The sequence below is a fragment of the Coregonus clupeaformis genome, chromosome 18, assembly GCF_020615455.1.
Source record: "Coregonus clupeaformis isolate EN_2021a chromosome 18, ASM2061545v1, whole genome shotgun sequence".
NCBI classification, from domain to species: domain Eukaryota; kingdom Metazoa; phylum Chordata; class Actinopteri; order Salmoniformes; family Salmonidae; genus Coregonus; species Coregonus clupeaformis.
In genome coordinates this window covers 33,442,021-33,460,658 of record NC_059209.1, presented here as the reverse complement: position 1 = coordinate 33,460,658, position 18,638 = coordinate 33,442,021, and the positions used below count along the sequence as shown (strand labels likewise).

The 18,638-nt window shown below is 42.6% G+C and overlaps 1 protein-coding gene across 1 annotated transcript in view; it reads left to right on the top strand.

The window, feature by feature from the left end:
* The window catches only part of LOC121530693 (phosphatidate cytidylyltransferase 1-like), a 78,363-nt gene extending 64,267 nt beyond the window's left edge, over nt 1–14,096 (top strand). Inside the window, exons 8-13 of the mRNA XM_041835848.2 lie at nt 2,881–2,968; nt 4,893–4,961; nt 5,062–5,214; nt 6,109–6,228; nt 6,450–6,553; nt 13,099–14,096. Coding sequence (XP_041691782.2) covers nt 2,881–2,968; nt 4,893–4,961; nt 5,062–5,214; nt 6,109–6,228; nt 6,450–6,553; nt 13,099–13,234 — 670 coding nt within the window. The 3' untranslated portion in view covers nt 13,235–14,096. The remainder of the gene's footprint in view (nt 1–2,880; nt 2,969–4,892; nt 4,962–5,061; nt 5,215–6,108; nt 6,229–6,449; nt 6,554–13,098) is intronic.
* Nucleotides 14,097–18,638: the final 4,542 nt, after the last annotated feature.

Genomic DNA, 18,638 nt, shown 5'->3' with positions numbered 1-18,638 from the left:
CCATCATTTGCAAATAAATTCATAACAAATCCTACAATGTGATTTTCTGGATTTTTTTTATTCTAATTTTGTCTGTCATAGTTGACGTGTACCTATGATGAAAATTACAGGCCTCTCTCATCTTTTTAAGTGGGAGAACTTGCACAATTGGTGGCTGACTAAATACTTTTTTCCCCCACTGTATACTACTGTAGCGTGGTAGTCTACCAGTTATACTACTGTAGCTTTAGTAATCTACCAGTTATACTACTGTAGCGTGGTAGTCTACCAGTTATACTACTGTAGCGTGGTAGTCTACCAGTTATACTCCTGTAGCGTGGTAGTCTACCAGTTATACTACTGTAGCGTGGTAGTCTACCAGTTATACTCCTGTAGCGTGGTAGTCTACCAGTTATACTACTGTAGTTTAGTAATCTACCAGTTATACTACTGTAGCGTGGTAGTCTACCAGTTATACTCCTGTAGCGTGGTAGTCTACCAGTTATACTACTGTAGCGTGGTAGTCTACCAGTTATACTCCTGTAGCGTGGTAGTCTACCAGTTATACTACTGTAGTTTAGTAGTCTACCAGTTATACTACTGTAGCGTGGTAGTCTACCAGTTATACTACTGTAGCGTGGTAGTCTACCAGTTATACTACTGTAGCGTGGTAGTCTACCAGTTATACTCCTGTAGCGTGGTAGTCTACCAGTTATACTACAGTAGCGTGGTAGTCTACCAGTTATACTACTGTAGTTTAGTAGTCTACCAGTTATACTACTGTAGCGTGGTAGTCTACCAGTTATACTACTGTAGCGTGGTAGTCTACCAGTTATACTACTGTAGCGTGGTAGTCTACCAGTTATACTACTGTAGCGTGGTAGTCTACCAGTTATACTCCTGTAGTTTAGTAGTCTACCAGTTATACTACTGTAGCGTGGTAGTCTACCAGTTATACTACAGTAGCGTGGTAGTCTACCAGTTATACTACTGTAGCGTGGTAGTCTACCAGTTATACTACTGTAGCGTGGTAGTCTACCAGTTATACTACTGTAGCGTGGTAGTCTACCAGTTATACTCCTGTAGCGTGGTAGTCTACCAGTTATACTACTGTAGCGTGGTAGTCTACCAGTTATACTACTGTAGCGTGGTAGTCTACCAGTTATACTACTGTAGCGTGGTAGTCTACCAGTTATACTACTGTAGCGTGGTAGTCTACCAGTTATACTCCTGTAGTTTAGTAATCTACCAGTTATACTCCTGTAGCGTGGTAGTCTACCAGTTATACTACTGTAGTTTAGTAATCTACCAGTTATACTCCTGTAGCGTGGTAGTCTACCAGTTATACTACTGTAGCGTGGTAGTCCACCAGTTATACTACTGTAGCGTGGTAGTCTACCAGTTATACTACTGTAGTTTAGTAATCTACCAGTTATACTCCTGTAGTTTAGTAGTCTACCAGTTATACTCCTGTAGCGTGGTAGTCTACCAGTTATACTACTGTAGCGTGGTAGTCTACCAGTTATACTACTGTAGTTTAGTAATCTACCAGTTATACTCCTGTAGTTTAGTAGTCTACCAGTTATACTCCTGTAGCGTGGTAGTCCACCAGTTATACTACTGTAGCGTGGTAGTCTACCAGTTATACTACTGTAGTTTAGTAATCTACCAGTTATACTCCTGTAGTTTAGTAGTCTACCAGTTATACTCCTGTAGCGTGGTAGTCTACCAGTTATACTACTGTAGCGTGGTAGTCCACCAGTTATACTACTGTAGCGTGGTAGTCTACCAGTTATACTACTGTAGCGTGGTAGTCTACCAGTTATACTACTGTAGCGTGGTAGTCCACCAGTTATACTACTGTAGCGTGGTAGTCTACCAGTTATACTACTGTAGTTTAGTAATCTACCAGTTATACTACTGTAGCGTGGTAGTCTACCAGTTATACTCCTGTAGTTTAGTAATCTACCAGTTATACTCCTGTAGCGTGGTAGTCTACCAGTTATACTACTGTAGCATGGTAGTCTACCAGTTATACTCCTGTAGCGTGGTAGTCTACCAGTTATACTCCTGTAGCGTGGTAGTCTACCAGTTATACTACTGTAGTGTGGTAGTCTACCAGTTATACTACTGTAGCGTGGTAGTCTACCAGTTATACTACTGTAGTTTAGTAGTCTACCAGTTATACTCCTGTAGCATGGTAGTCTACCAGTTGTACTCCTGTAGCGTGGTAGTCTACCAGTTATACTCCTGTAGCGTGGTAGTCTACCAGTTATACTACTGTAGCGTGGTAGTCTACCAGTTATACTACTGTAGTTTAGTAGTCTACCAGTTATACTCCTGTAGCGTGGTAGTCTACCAGTTATACTCCTGTAGTGTGGTATTCTACCAGTTATACTACTGTAGCGTGGTAGTCTACCAGTTATACTACTGTAGCGTGGTAGTCTACCAGTTATACTACTGTAGCGTGGTAGTCTACCAGTTATACTACTGTAGCGTGGTAGTCTACCAGTGATACTACTGTAGCGTGGTAGTCTACCAGTTATACTCCTGTAGTTTAGTAGTCTACCAGTTATACTACTGTAGCGTGGTAGTCTACCAGTTATACTACTGTAGCGTGGTAGTCTACCAGTTATACTCCTGTAGCGTGGTAGTCTACCAGTTATACTACTGTAGCGTGGTAGTCTACCAGTTATACTACTGTAGTTTAGTAATCTACCAGTTATGTTACTGTAGTAGTCAGATATGACCAAATCCTTTTCCTTGCTCGTGGCTCCGTATATTGAATCTGTATGTCAGCAGTGTCTATAACCGGTAAACTGTTTTTAAAAAATCTTTGACAATGTCAACACAACATTTAACACACGTTAGGGGTTGACATCTGTTAACGTTGTTTTCCAGGTTCATCGTCCCCATCTCCATAGTGATATGCAATGACATCATGGCCTACCTGTTTGGTTTCTTCTTTGGCAGAACGCCACTCATTAAGGTACACTTATATTATATCATATATTACATGTTTGCACCAGGGTTACTTGGGCCCAATTCCACCCAAATCCCAGTCAACCCATGAATAGAAGAGCTTCTAATCCCAGGGAATAGAAGACGAAGAATACTTGATTGTACATTATCTTGCAAGGAGTCTTTTTGCTTAATGCAACCCAACCCCTCCACACACACACAGTGATTCTCAGTATGGCTGCTGGACAAATACATGACCTTGTTCTTTCCCAGTGGAGTTGAGTCACGTGTGGCTTGGGGTTAGGGTTGACACACACACACACACAAACTCTCACTGAGGTAAGGCCAGGGCAGGTTGGGTACTGTCATCCCTGTGTGAAGGACTGTGTCATCCCTGTGTGAAGATCTGTGTCATCCCTGTGTGAAGGACTGTGTCATCCCTGTGTGAAGGACTGTGTCATCCCTGTGTGAAGGCCTGTGTCATCCCTGTGTGAAGGCCTGTGTCATCCCTGTGTGAAGGACTGTGTCATCCCTGTGTGAAGGACTGTGTCATCCCTGTGTGAAGGACTGTGTCATCCCGGTGTGATGGACTGTGTCATCCCTGTGTGAAGGACTGTGTCATCCCTGTGTGAAGGACTGTGTCATCCCTGTGTGAAGGCCTGTGTCATCCCTGTGTGAAGGACTGTGTCATCCCTGTGTGAAGGACTGTGTCATCCCTGTGTGAAGGACTCTGTCATCCTGTGTGAAGGACTGTGTCATCCCTGTGTGAAGGACTGTGTCATCCCTGTGTGAAGGACTGTGTCATCCCTGTGTGAAGGACTGTGTCATCCCTGTGTGAAGGACTGTGTCATCCCTGTGTGAAGGACTGTGTCATCCCTGTGTGAAGGACTGTGTCATCCCTGTGTGAAGGACTGTGTCATCCCTGTCTGAAGGACTGTGTCATCCCTGTCTGAAGGACTGTGTCATCCCTGTGTGAAGGACTGTGTCATCCCTGTGTGAAGGACTGTGTCATCCCTGTGTGAAGGACTGTGTCATCCCTGTGTGAAACTGTGTCATCCCTGTGTGAAGGACTGTGTCATCCCTGTGTGAAGGACTGTGTCATCCCTGTGTGAAGGACTGTGTCATCCCTGTGTGAAGGACTGTGTCATCCCTGTGTGAAGGACTGTGTCATCCCTGTGTGAAGGACTGTGTCATCCCTGTGTGAAGGACTGTGTCATCCCTGTGTGAAGGACTGTGTCATCCCTGTGTGAAGGACTGTCATCCCTGTGTGAAGGACTGTGTCATCCCTGTGTGAAGGACTGTGTCATCCCTGTGTGATGGACTGTCATCCCTGTGTGAAGGACTGTGTCATCCCTGTGTGAAGGACTGTGTCATCCCTGTGTGAAGGACTGTGTCATCCCTGTGTGAAGGACTGTGTCATCCCTGTGTGAAACTGTGTCATCCCTGTGTGAAGGACTGTCATCCCTGTGTGAAGGACTGTGTCATCCCTGTGTGAAGGACTGTGTCATCCCTGTGTGAAGGACTGTGTCATCCCTGTGTGAAGGACTGTGTCATCCCTGTGTGAAGGACTGTGTCATCCCTGTGTGAAGGACTGTGTCATCCCTGTGTGAAGGACTGTGTCATCCCCTGTGAAGGACTGTGTCATCCCTGTGTGAAGGACTGTGTCATCCCTGTGTGAAGGACTGTGTCATCCCTGTGTGAAGGACTGTGTCATCCCTGTGTGAAGGACTGTGTCATCCCTGTGTGAAGGACTGTGTCATCCCTGTGTGAAACACTGTTTCTGTATCTGTCTCCACTCAACTCTCAATTTAGTTTCTGTACTCCCAGTTCAGTAAGTGGATTCCCAATAAAAAAAAAACATTTATTGAATTTAAAAAGACTTCATAGAAAGAAATCAATAATTGGCATAACACACGTTACAAATTTAAAATGTGTATATATTTTTATTACAGCTGTCTCCTAAGAAGACGTGGGAGGGTTTCATAGGAGGGTTCTTCGGAACCCTGGTCTTTGGATTCATAGTGAGTAAAAGTAAATAAACGTGCTATGACAGTGGTAGTACTTTACATTACAGCGTGTAATAACATGGCTCCTCATTGTTCCCTGCTGCGTTTCTCCCAGCTGGCCTACCTGCTAGCTCAGTTCCAGTACTTTGTCTGTCCTGTGGAGTACAACAGTGAGACCAACCGCTTCACTGCGGAGTGTGAACCCTCAGACATCTTTGTGATGCACCAGTACACGTTGCCCTCCACTGTCCAGGACATCCTCACATGGGTAAGGAAAGGGTTGCAAAATTCCTGGAACATTCCCAAAATTCCCACCTTTTTCCAGAAATTCCAGTTGAAGAATTCCAGTTTTGGAGGAGTAGTCCCTCGGCAGCTTATTCCTTGCTGGTCCCAGAAATCATCCAACTGGGAAAGCCAGGACATTTTGGGAAAGTTTTGAGGCCTATAGGTGCGTCTGGTTTTAGCCACCAGGGTTTAAAGGAATCTGGTGTTAAGAGAATGTCAGCACCACTAGACTGAATGCTTTATGCTAAATCACAGCAATCCTGTCCCAATTATTATTACTTTTTTTGTCATTTTGCAGACGCTCTTATCCAGAGCGACTTACAGGAGCAATTAGGGTTAAGTGCCTTGCTCAAGGGCACATCGACCAGATGTTTCACCTAGTCGGCTCGGGGATTAGAACCAGCGACCTTTCGGTTCCTGGCACAACGCTCTTAACCACTAAGTTACCTGGTGCCCTATTCCCTATGGGCTCTGGTCAACAGTAGTGCACTACGTAGGGAACAGGCTGCCATTTGGGGCGCATCCCTGCTCTGACAAGTAGTGAACAAGAATTCCAATATACGGTTTTCATGTGCTACTCGATGGCTGAGGCACTTATAGGTAGACGGGTCTGTTTACTGGTCTGGTGAGGGTGGGAGACCGAGAGAGGAGAGCCTGTTGTTGTTGTTGTGTTTTAGACATGGTCAAATACTGAGTTGTATTTTACTACGTTGTTCAAACATTTACTAATTAGCTGTTTACTAATTAGCTGGTGCCCAATACATAGTGGTACTTTGTTTTAGTGAATCCGATGGGAAACCCTAAACAACGTGTGTGTCTGTGTGTGTGTGTGTCTGTGTGTGTGTGTGTGTGTGTGTGTGTGTCTACGTCTCTACAGAAAACCGTGAACCTGTACCCATACCAGATCCACAGTGTGGCGCTCTCCACCTTCGGCTCTCTGATTGGTCCCTTTGGAGGATTCTTCGCCAGCGGCTTCAAACGAGCCTTCAAGATCAAAGTGAGAACAGAGACACACAGGCAGGCCACGTTTGGCCACGTTTGTTTATTTAGCTAAATATTTGTGCAGGATGATTTCCATTGATACCTTAAAGACACAATCTGTGATTTCTCTGTAATAACATCTCTCTCTGTAATAACTTCTCTCTCTGTAATAACTTCTCTCTCTCTCTCTCTCTCTCAGGACTTTCTCTGTAATAACATCTCTCTCTCTCCTGTCAGGACTTTGCAGACACCATCCCTGGTCACGGAGGCATCATGGATCGCTTCGACTGTCAGTATCTGATGGCTACCTTCACTCACGTTTACATAGCCAGCTTCATCAGGTAAGGGTCGTCACATTAACATAGCCAGCTTCATCAGGTAAGGGTCGTCACATTAACACAGCCAGCTTCATCAGGGTAAGGGTCGTCACATTAACATAGCCAGCTTCATCAGGGTAAGGGTCGTCACATTAACATAGCCAGCTTCATCAGGGTAAGGGTCGTCACATTAACACGGCCAGCTTCATCGGGTAAGGGTCGTCACATTAACATAGCCAGCTTCATCAGGGTAAGGGTCGTCACATTAACATAGCCAGCTTCATCAGGGTAAGGGTCGTCACATTAACACGGCCAGCTTCATCAGGGTAAGGGTCGTCACATTAACATAGCCAGCTTCATCAGGGTAAGGGTCGTCACATTAACACGGCCAGCTTCATCAGGTAAGGGTCGTCACATTAACATGGCCAGCTTCATCAGGGTAAGGGTCGTCACATTAACACGGCCAGCTTCATCAGGGTAAGGGTCGTCACATTAACACAGCCAGCTTCATCAGGGTAAGGGTCGTCACATTAACATAGCCAGCTTCATCAGGGTAAGGGTCGTCACATTAACACGGCCAGCTTCATCGGGTAAGGGTCGTCACATTAACACGGCCAGCTTCATCGGGTAAGGGTCGTCACATTAACACAGCCAGCTTCATCGGGTAAGGGTCGTCACATTAACATAGCCAGCTTCATCAGGGTAAGGGTCGTCACATTAACACGGCCAGCTTCATCGGGTAAGGGTCGTCACATTAACACGGCCAGCTTCATCGGGTAAGGGTCGTCACATTAACACGGCCAGCTTCATCGGGTAAGGGTCGTCACATTAACACAGCCAGCTTCATCGGGTAAGGGTCGTCACATTAACACAGCCAGCTTCATCGGGTAAGGGTCATCACATTAACACAGCCATTAAAATAGGAGTAGGGAAAAACACTCTTTCTATAAGATGGCTGACTGTCCTGTGGTGTTGACTGGTCTCATTTTCATCTGTTCCTGGAGTCCCAACCCAGTAAGATGTTAACAATGAAACTGCCTGTCCCGTGGTTTGATAAGAGGTTAATGGTAGTTCAGAAAGAAAACGCCACGTAGAAATATGTTTAACCGTTTATTATGCAATGAATAATGCAAGTCTTGGCGATCTCTAGGCTCTGCTCCGTCAGGGTAGCTCACTGCTAAAGCAAAGCATCAATATAAAATAGCCTACAGGTAGTGAGCTATACCAATCCCCCAAAACAGCAGAAGCCTACGCCAGCAGACTGTGTGTAGCTAGGCCCGAGCACCGTTTAAAGTAAACCTACCATCACAAGATGAATACTATGTGGTTATGTTAACCAAGTAGCGTACCGCCGGCTACCCTTACTTGAGGCAAGATGAGCTTCATTATGTCAGAACACAGCAGCATAGAGAGAAACATCTAGAAACACAGCAGCATAGAGAGAAACATCTAGTTACACAGCAGCATAGAGAGAAACATCTAGTTACACAGCAGCATAGAGAGAAACATCTAGAAACACAGCAGCATAGAGAGAAACATCTAGTTACACAGCAGCATAGAGAGAAACATCTAGTTACACAGCAGCATAGAGAGAAACATCTAGTTACACAGCAGCATAGAGAGAAACATCTAGTTACACAGCAGCATAGAGAAAAACATCTAGTTACACAGCAGCATAGAGAGAAACATCTAGTTACACAGCAGCATAGAGAGAGAAACATCTAGTTACACAGCAGCATAGAGAGAAACATCTAGTTACACAGCAGCATAGAGAGAAACATCTAGAAACACAGCAGCATAGAGAGAAACATCTAGTTACACAGCAGCATAGAGAGAAACATCTAGAAACACAGCAGCATAGAGAGAAACATCTAGAAACACAGCAGCATAGAGAGAAACATCTAGTTACACAGCAGCATAGAGAGAAACATCTAGTTACACAGCAGCATAGAGAGAAACATCTAGTTACACAGCAGCATAGAGAGAAACATCTAGTTACACAGCAGCATAGAGAGAAAAACATCTAGTTACACAGCAGCATAGAGAGAAACATCTAGTTACACAGCAGCATAGAGAGAAACATCTAGTTACACAGCAGCATAGAGAGAAACATCTAGTTACACAGCAGCATAGAGAGAAACATCTAGTTACACAGCAGCATAGAGAGAAACATCTAGTTACACAGCAGCATAGAGAGAAACATCTAGAAACACAGCAGCATAGAGAGAAACATCTAGTTACACAGCAGCATAGAGAGAAACATCTAGTTACACAGCAGCATAGAGAGAAACATCTAGTTACACAGCAGCATAGAGAGAAACATCTAGTTACACAGCAGCATAGAGAGAAACATCTAGTTACACAGCAGCATAGAGAGAAAACATCTAGAAACACAGCAGCATAGAGAGAAACATCTAGTTACACAGCAGCATAGAGAGAGAAACATCTAGTTACACAGCAGCATAGAGAGAGAAACATCTAGTTACACAGCAGCACAGAGAGAAACATCTAGTTACACAGCAGCATAGAGAGAAACATCTAGTTACACAGCAGCATAGAGAGAAACATCTAGTTACACAGCAGCATAGAGAGAAACATCTAGTTACACAGCAGCATAGAGAGAAACATCTAGTTACACAGCAGCATAGAGAGAAACATCTAGTTACACAGCAGCATAGAGAGAAACATCTAGTTACACAGCAGCATAGAGAGAAACATCTAGTTACACAGCAGCATAGAGAGAAACATCTAGTTACACAGCAGCATAGAGAGAAACATCTAGTTACACAGCAGCATAGAGAGAAACATCTAGTTACACAGCAGCATAGATAGAAACATCTAGAAACACAGCATCATAGAGAGAAACATCTAGTTACACAGCAGCATAGAGAGAAACATCTAGAAACACAGCAGCATAGAGAGAAACATCTAGTTACACAGCAGCATAGAGAGAAACATCTAGTTACACAGCAGCATAGAGAAAACATCTAGAAACACAGCAGCATAGAGAGAAACATCTAGTTACACAGCAGCATAGAGAGAAACATCTAGTTACACAGCAGCATAGAGAGAAACATCTAGTTACACAGCAGCATAGAGAGAAACATCTAGTTACACAGCAGCATAGAGAGAGAAACATCTAGTTACACAGCAGCATAGAGAGAAACATCTAGTTACACAGCAGCATAGAGAGAAACATCTAGTTACACAGCAGCATAGAGAGAAACATCTAGTTACACAGCAGCATAGAGAGAAACATCTAGTTACACAGCAGCATAGAGAGAAACATCTAGTTACACAGCAGCATAGAGAGAAACATCTAGAAACACAGCAGCATAGAGAGAAACATCTAGTTACACAGCAGCATAGAGAGAAACATCTAGAAACACAGCAGCATAGAGAGAAACATCTAGTTACACAGCAGCATAGAGAGAAACATCTAGTTACACAGCAGCATAGAGAGAAACATCTAGTTACACAGCAGCATAGAGAGAAACATCTAGTTACACAGCAGCATAGAGAGAAACATCTAGTTACACAGCAGCATAGAGAGAGAAACATCTAGTTACACAGCAGCATGAGAGAGAAACATCTAGTTACACAGCAGCACAGAGAGAAACATCTAGTTACACAGCAGCATAGAGAGAAACATCTAGTTACACAGCAGCATAGAGAGAAACATCTAGTTACACAGCAGCATAGAGAGAAACATCTAGTTACACAGCAGCATAGAGAGAAACATCTAGTTACACAGCAGCATAGAGAGAAACATCTAGTAACACAGCAGCATAGAGAGAAACATCTAGTTACACAGCAGCATAGAGAGAAAACATCTAGTTACACAGCAGCATAGAGAGAAACATCTAGTTACACAGCAGCATAGAGAGAAACATCTAGTTACACAGCAGCATAGAGAGAAACATCTAGTTACACAGCAGCATAGAGAGAGAAACATCTAGTTACACAGCAGCATAGAGAGAAACATCTAGTTACACAGCAGCATAGAGAGAAACATCTAGAAACACAGCAGCATAGAGAGAAACATCTAGTTACACAGCAGCATAGAGAGAAACATCTAGTTACACAGCAGCATAGAGAGAAACATCTAGTTACACAGCAGCATAGAGAGAAACATCTAGTTACACAGCAGCATAGAGAGAAACATCTAGTTACACAGCAGCATAGAGAGAAACATCTAGTTACACAGCAGCATAGAGAGAAACATCTAGAAACACAGCAGCATAGAGAGAAACATCTAGAAACACAGCAGCATAGAGAGAAACATCTAGTTACACAGCAGCATAGAGAGAAACATCTAGAAACACAGCAGCATAGAGAGAAACATCTAGTTACACAGCAGCATAGAGAGAAACATCTAGTTACACAGCAGCATAGAGAGAAACATCTAGTTACACAGCAGCATAGAGAGAAACATCTAGTTACACAGCAGCATAGAGAGAAACATCTAGAAACACAGCAGCATAGAGAGAAACATCTAGAAACACAGCAGCATAGAGAGAAACATCTAGTTACACAGCAGCATAGAGAGAAACATCTAGTTACACAGCAGCATAGAGAGAAACATCTAGTTACACAGCAGCATAGAGAGAAACATCTAGTTACACAGCAGCATAGAGAGAAACATCTAGTTACACAGCAGCATAGAGAGAAACATCTAGTTACACAGCAGCATAGAGAGAGAAACATCTAGTTACACAGCAGCATAGAGAGAAACATCTAGTTACACAGCAGCATAGAGAGAAACATCTAGTTACACAGCAGCATAGAGAGAAACATCTAGTTACACAGCAGCATAGAGAGAAACATCTAGTTACACAGCAGCATAGAGAGAAACATCTAGTTACACAGCAGAACACGAAGCCAGTTCATAGTAGCAGTAGCATCAAGTGGCAGCAGGATCAGCAGACCCGGTCAGTTTAAATAGACAGCCAATAAGGTAGGTTGTGATTGATACTAACCTCCTAATTGATGCCATCTCAGCCTGAAGCGGGGCACTCTGGGTTTCCCTTCTGAACTGGCTCCACTTAAATTTAGTTATTATGGCTGACCCTGCCCTGTGGTTTGATAGGTTATTGGTAGTTAGTTATTATGGCTGACCCTGCCCTGTGGTTTGATAGGTTATTGGTAGTTAGTTATTATGGCTGACCCTGCCCTGTGGTTTAATAGGTTATTGGTAGTTAGTTATTATGGCTGACCCTGCCCTGTGGTTTAATAGGTTATTGGTAGTTAGTTATTATGGCTGACCCTTCCCTGTGGTTTGATAGGTTATTGGTAGTTAGTTATTATGGCTGACCCTGCCCTGTGGTTTGATAGGTTATTGGTAGTTAGTTATTATGGCTGACCCTGCCCTGTGGTTTAATAAAAGGTTATTGGTAGTTACTTATTATGGCTGACCCTGCCCTGTGGTTTAATAGGTTATTGGTAGTTAGTTATTATGGCTGACCCTGTTATGTGCTGAGTGATTAACCGAAATGTCAGTTATTTTTAGGTTTTTAAACAACTAATTTACCGACATTTGTTCAGTTATTTGAATTCCATTTCGTTCAGTTTTTCTTCTGTGAGCTCAATGAGCACATCCCAGTTTCTCTAGAGATAATCACATCCCAGTTTCTCTAGAGATAATCACATCCCAGTTTCTCTAGAGATAATCACATCCCAGTTTCTCTAGAGATAATCACATCCCAGTTTCTCTAGAGATAATCACATCCCAGTTTCTCTAGAGATAATCACATCCCAGTTTCTCTAGAGATAATCACATCCCAGTTTCTCTAGAGATAATCACATCCCAGTTTCTCTAGAGATAATCACATCCCAGTTTCTCTAGAGATAATCACATCCCAGTTTCTCTAGAGATAATCACATCCCAGTTTCTCTAGAGATAATCACATCCCAGTTTCTCTAGAGATAATCACATCCAGCCCGAACTGTGCGATGTAGTAGAGAGTTGTAGTTTCCAACAGGCCAATATTCTACATAGTTTAGCGCAGAAAACGTGATAATTAACTACAATAACCGTAATCTTTTGCGCGACTTGTTTATTTTACGCCTGCTACATAAGGGACAGAAGAGAGGTGATACATAGAGAGCCGTTTCTTCGAGGTATCTCTACCTGAAAATATATCATCTAAGTGATTGATAGTTGGTGTTCAGCAGTCATAAAAGTCTGCCTTATTTACTTTGAAGAACTACTAAAATAGTGATTTAGTCAGACAGCAGCTCTGTAGAGATGAGATGATGACTTGGAATGAAATAATAAAGTCATCAGATAAAACAAATATTTTATTAAAGTAAAGTAATGTGAATAACTGATGGTTAATAAGTGATCAGCAGTAATGGACAGTCACTACCATCATGGGACTTTTATTAATTGTTTTATTCTGTGTTGTTACAGCATTCAACCCACATAACGCATTTAATGTTAGCAAAAAATAATATTTTTTTAATAATCAAACCAAAAACGGACCTCAAAAAGCACTAATCGCTCAGCACTAATGAGATGTGATGTTAACGAGATGTGATGTTAACGAGATGTGATGTCTATGTTCCAGAGGACCCAACCCCAGCAAGGTGTTACAGCAGCTGTTGGTCCTGCAGCCAAAGCAGCAGCTGAGCGTCTTCTTCACCATGAGAGACCGCCTCAGAGACAGGGGAATACTGCCCCCTGCTGCCACGGACCCCATGTAGCCCACACAAGCAAGAGAGAGTAGTGTGTCTGAGAGAAATTGTCTTTGGCTGCTTGTGTGTGGCCTGCAACTTCTTCCAGACACTCATCTGCCCAGCGTCTGTTATTTTTCTTTCTTGTTCTTTTAACCAGTCCTCATTACTGTGAACTAAGGTGTTACCCTTACAAATAACAACAACAATACTTTCAGACTTCACAGCTGCCGCTGGGACCTGCATGAGCACCAACAAACTACAGTAAGCAACCGTAATGCTACCAGGCTAACTAGCAGCAGTAACATTTTTAAAGACTAAAGGCTGCGTTGCTCTGAAGAAACAAAATTGATCCTAGCTAAGAACACAGATGGTTTGTTTCATAACGTACTGTAAGGGACAGCGACTGGCCGACTGGCTGGCGGTTTCCCTGTGGATGGATGGAGATTATTGCAGTGATTTCAGCCGAACTGAAGAGCAACAGCAGGCTCATATTCACTAGACACCAAAGCAAAGAAAACAGACCGAAACAGGGAGATCGAAACCGACCTGAATTTGTCCAATATGAAACGGCTGTTTTTCATTTTCCGTTTCCGTAATGTTTTGCTACGGTGTGCACAAATGAAAAAGTTTTTGGACGTATGTACGCTGCCCCAACATGTTGTCAAGATACTAAAACACATTTGACTTGGGCATGGTTGTTGTTTAATATGTAGGTATGATCTGTCTGTCTATATCAGAGATAATTGTCTTCACTTCAACATATACAAAAATAACGTCTAAAACATTTAGCATGTTCTTAAGTCCTGTCGTTCATTTCAGCTGAACTAGTTTAGGTTCTATTGACACTTGACCTCATGCTATAGATACAGTGGGGGAAAAAAGTATTTAGTCAGCCACCAATTGTGCAAGTTCTCCCACTTAAAAAGATGAGAGAGGCCTGTAATTTTGGAGGCCCCTCTGTCCTCCACTCGTTACCTGTATTAATGGCACCTGTTTGAACTTGTTATCAGTATAAAAGACACCTGTCCACAACCTCAAACAGTCACACTCCAAACTCCACTATGGCCAAGACCAAAGAGCTGTCAAAGGACACCAGAAACAAAATTGTAGACCTGCACCAGGCTGGGAAGACTGAATCTGCAATAGGTAAGCAGCTTTGTTTGAAGAAATCAACTGTGGGAGCAATTATTAGAAAATGGAAGACATACAAGACCACTGATAATCTCCCTCGATCTGGGGCTCCACGCAAGATCTCACCCCGTGGGGTCAAAATGATCACAAGAACGGTGAGAAAAAATCCCAGAACCACACGGGGGGACCTAGTGAATGACCTGCAGAGAACTGGGACCAAAGTAACATAAGCCTACCATCAGTAACACACTACGCCGCCAGGGACTCAAATCCTGCAGTGCCAGACGTGTCCCCCTGCTTAAGCCAGTACATGTCCAGGCCCGTCTGAAGTTTGCTAGAGTGCATTTGGATGATCCAGAAGAGGATTGGGAGAATGTCATATGGTCAGATGAAACCAAAATAGAACTTTTTGGTAAAAACTAAACTCGTCGTGTTTGGAGGACAAAGAATGCTGAGTTGCATCCAAAGAACACCATACCTACTGTGGAGCATGGGGGTGGAAACATCATGCTTTGGGGCTGTTTTTCTGCAAAGGGACCAGGACGACTGATCCGTGTAAAGGAAAGAAGGAATGGGGCCATGTATCGTGAGATTTTGAGTGAAAACCTCCCATCAGCAAGGGCATTGAAGATGAAACGTGGCTGGGTCTTTCAGCATTACAATGATCCCAAACACACCGCCCGGGCAACGAAGGAGTGGCTTCGTAAGAAGCATTTCAAGGTCCTGGAGTGGCCTAGCCAGTCTCCAGATCTCAACCCCGTAGAAAATCTTTGGAGGGAGTTGAAAGTCCATGTTGCCCAGCGACAGCCCCAAAACATCACTGCTCTAGAGGAGATCTGCATGGAGGAATGGGCCAAAATACCAGCAACAGTGTGTGAAAACCTTGTGAAGATAATTTGCATAATTTGCAAATAAATTCATTAAAAATCCTACAATGTGATTTTCTGGAGAATTTTTTTTCTCATTTTGTCTGTCATAGTTGATGTGTCCCTATGATGAAAATTACAGGCCTCTCTCATCTTTTTAAGTGGGAGAACTTGCACAATTGGTGGCTGACTAAATACTTTTTTTCCCCACTGCATGTCTGTAGGTGTTGACACTTGACCTCATGCTATAGATATGTCTAGGTATTGACACTTGACCTCATGCTATAGATACAGTGAGGGGAAAAAAGTATTTGATCCCCTGCTGATTTTGTACGTTTGCCCACTGACAAAGAAATGATCAGTCTAATTTTAATGGTAGGTTTATTTGAACAGTGAGAGACAGAATAACAACAACAAAATCCAGAAAAATGCATGTCAAAAATGTTATAAATTGATTTGCATTTTAAAGAGGGAAATATGTATTTGACCCCCTCTCAATCAAAGACTTCTGGCTCCCAGGTGTCTTTTATACAGGTAACGAGCTGAGATTAGGAGCACACGCTTAAAGGGAGTGCTCCTAATCTCAGTTTGTTACCTGTATAAAAGACACCTGTCCACAGAAGCAATCAATCAATCAGATTCCAAACTCTCCACCATGGCCAAGACCAAAGAGCTCTCCAAGGATGTCAGGGACAAGATTGTAGACCTAAACATGGCTGGAATGGGCTACAAGACTATCACCAAGCAGCTTGGTGAGACGGTGACAACAGTTGGTGCGATTATTCGCAAATGGAAAAAACACAAAAGAACTGTCAATCTCCCTCGGCCTGGGGCTCCATGCAAGATCTCACCTCGTGGAGTTGCAATGATCATGAGAACGGTGAGGAATCAGCCCAGAATTACAAGGGAGGATCTTGTCAATGATCTCAAGGCAGCTGGGACCATAGTCACCAAGAAAACAATTGGTAACACACTACGCCGTGAAGGACTGAAATCCTGCAGCGCCCGCAAGGTCCACCTGCTCAAGAAAGCACATATACAGGGCCGTCTGAAGTTTGCCAATGAACATCTGAATGATTCAGAGGAGAACTGTGTGAAAGTGTTGTGGTCAGATGAGACCAAAATGGAGCTCTTTGGCATCAACTCAACTCGCCGTGTTTGGAGGAGGAGGAATGCTGCCTATGACCCCAAGAACACCATCCCCACCGTCAAACATGGAGGTGGAAACATTATGCTTTGGGGCTGTTTTTCTGCTAAGGGGACAGGACAACTTCACCGCATCAAAGGGACGATGGACGGGGCCATGTACCGTCAAATCTTGGGTGAGAACCTCCTTCCCTCAGCTAGGGCATTGAAAATGGGTCGTGGATGGGTATTCCAGCATGACAATGACCCAAAACACACGGCCAAGGCAACAAAGGAGTGGCTCAAGAAGAAGCACATTAAGTTCCTGGAGTGGCCTAGCCAGTCTCCAGACCTTAATCCTATAGAAAATCTGTGGAGGGAGCTGAAGGTTCGAGTTGCCAAACGTCAGCCTCGAAACCTTAATGACTTGGAGAAGATCTGCAAAGAGGAGTGGGACAAAATCCCTCCTGAGATGTGTGCAAACCTGGTGGCCAACTACAAGAAACGTCTGACCTCTGTGATTGCCAACAAGGGTTTTGCCACCAAGTACAAAGTCATGTTTTGCAGAGGGGTCAAATACTTATTTCCCTCATTAAAATGCAAATCAATTCATAAAATTTTTGACATGTGTTTTTCTGGATTTTTTTGTTGTTATTCTATCTCTCACTGTTCAAATAAACCTACCATTAAAATTATAGACTGATCATGTCTTTGTCAGTGGGCAAACGTACAAAATCAGCAGGGGATGAAATACTTTTTTCCCTCACTGTATATCGGTAGGTATGGATCACTGTAAAGAAAGCGGCAACTAGGGTTGCAAAATTACCAAGTCTTCCAGAAATCCTAGTTGGAATATTCCCAGAATCAGGAGGGCATAACCAGGATTTCTGGGAATTTGGGGTAATCTGGCAACCCTAGCAGCAACTATCATACGCATACCAACCAATGCACACACTACTACACTGTGTCAATGTAGTACTGTACATAGAATGTAATATATTTAGCTGAACAAGACCTAATATAAAATCTGTGACTTGTCAAAAATATACTATTATAACACTTTAAGATATGAAAATTATATGCAATACAATGGGATGTTATTATTAATCTGTAGCAATAGCATTAATAAACTGTGGTTGAATAGGTAGCTAGGTGGTACTTTTTGAATAGCCTTCATTTCTCAGAACAAGAATAGACTGACGAGTTTCAGAAGAAAGTTATTTGTTTCTGGCCATTTTGAGCCTGTAATCGAACCCACAATTGCTGATGCTCCAGATACTCAACTAGTCTCAAGAAGGCCAGTTTTATTGCTTCTTTAAAATCAGCACAACATTTTTCAGCTGTGCTGACATAATTGCAAAAGGGTTTTCTAATGATCAATTAGCCTTTTAAAATGATAAACTTGGTTTAGCAAACACAACGTGCCATTGGAACACAGGGCTGATGGTTGCTGATAATGGGCCTTTGTACGCCTATGTAGATATTCCATTAAAAAACAGCCATTTCCAGCTACAATAGCCATTTACAACATTAACAATGTCTACACTGTATTTCTGATCAATTTGATGTTATTTTAATGGACAAAAAATTTGCTTTTCTTTCGAAATAAAGTACATTTCTAAGTGACCCCAAACTTTTGAATGGTAGTGTACATATTACCTCGACTAACCTGTACCCTCGCACATTGACTCAGTACTGGTTTTCAGCTGTGCTAACATAATTGCAAAAAAGCTGATCTACCCCCTATAAAAAAAATAAAAAACATAATTGCAAAAGGGTTTTCTAATGATCAATTAGCCTTTTAAAATGATAAACTTGGATTAGCAAACACAACGTGCCATTGGAACACAGGACTGATGGTTGCTGATAATGGGCCTCTGTACGCCTATGTAGATATTCCATAAAAAATCTGCAGTTTCCAGCTACAATAGCCATTTACAACATTAACAATGTCTACACTGTATTTCTGATCAATTTGATGTTATTTTCATGGAGAGAAAAAATGCTTTTCTTTCGAAAAAAATGAAATTTCTAAATGACCCCAAACTTTTGAACGGTAGTTTATATAAAGTATATTATATTCAGAAGAGTAGTTTTATCTTTCAGCAATACTTTATCTTTAATATGCCAAAGTTGAATTGAATATATAAAGGCATGATATGGATGGGATTTCTGTGTTGGGCTGGTATTCAAACAAACACACAGTACAGGAAAATCTGCACTGTGGAAAAACATTACCACCTTGCATGAAAAACAAGTCGTGATTGATAAACAATGTTTACTGGTTGAAAAATAATCAGAAACTCACA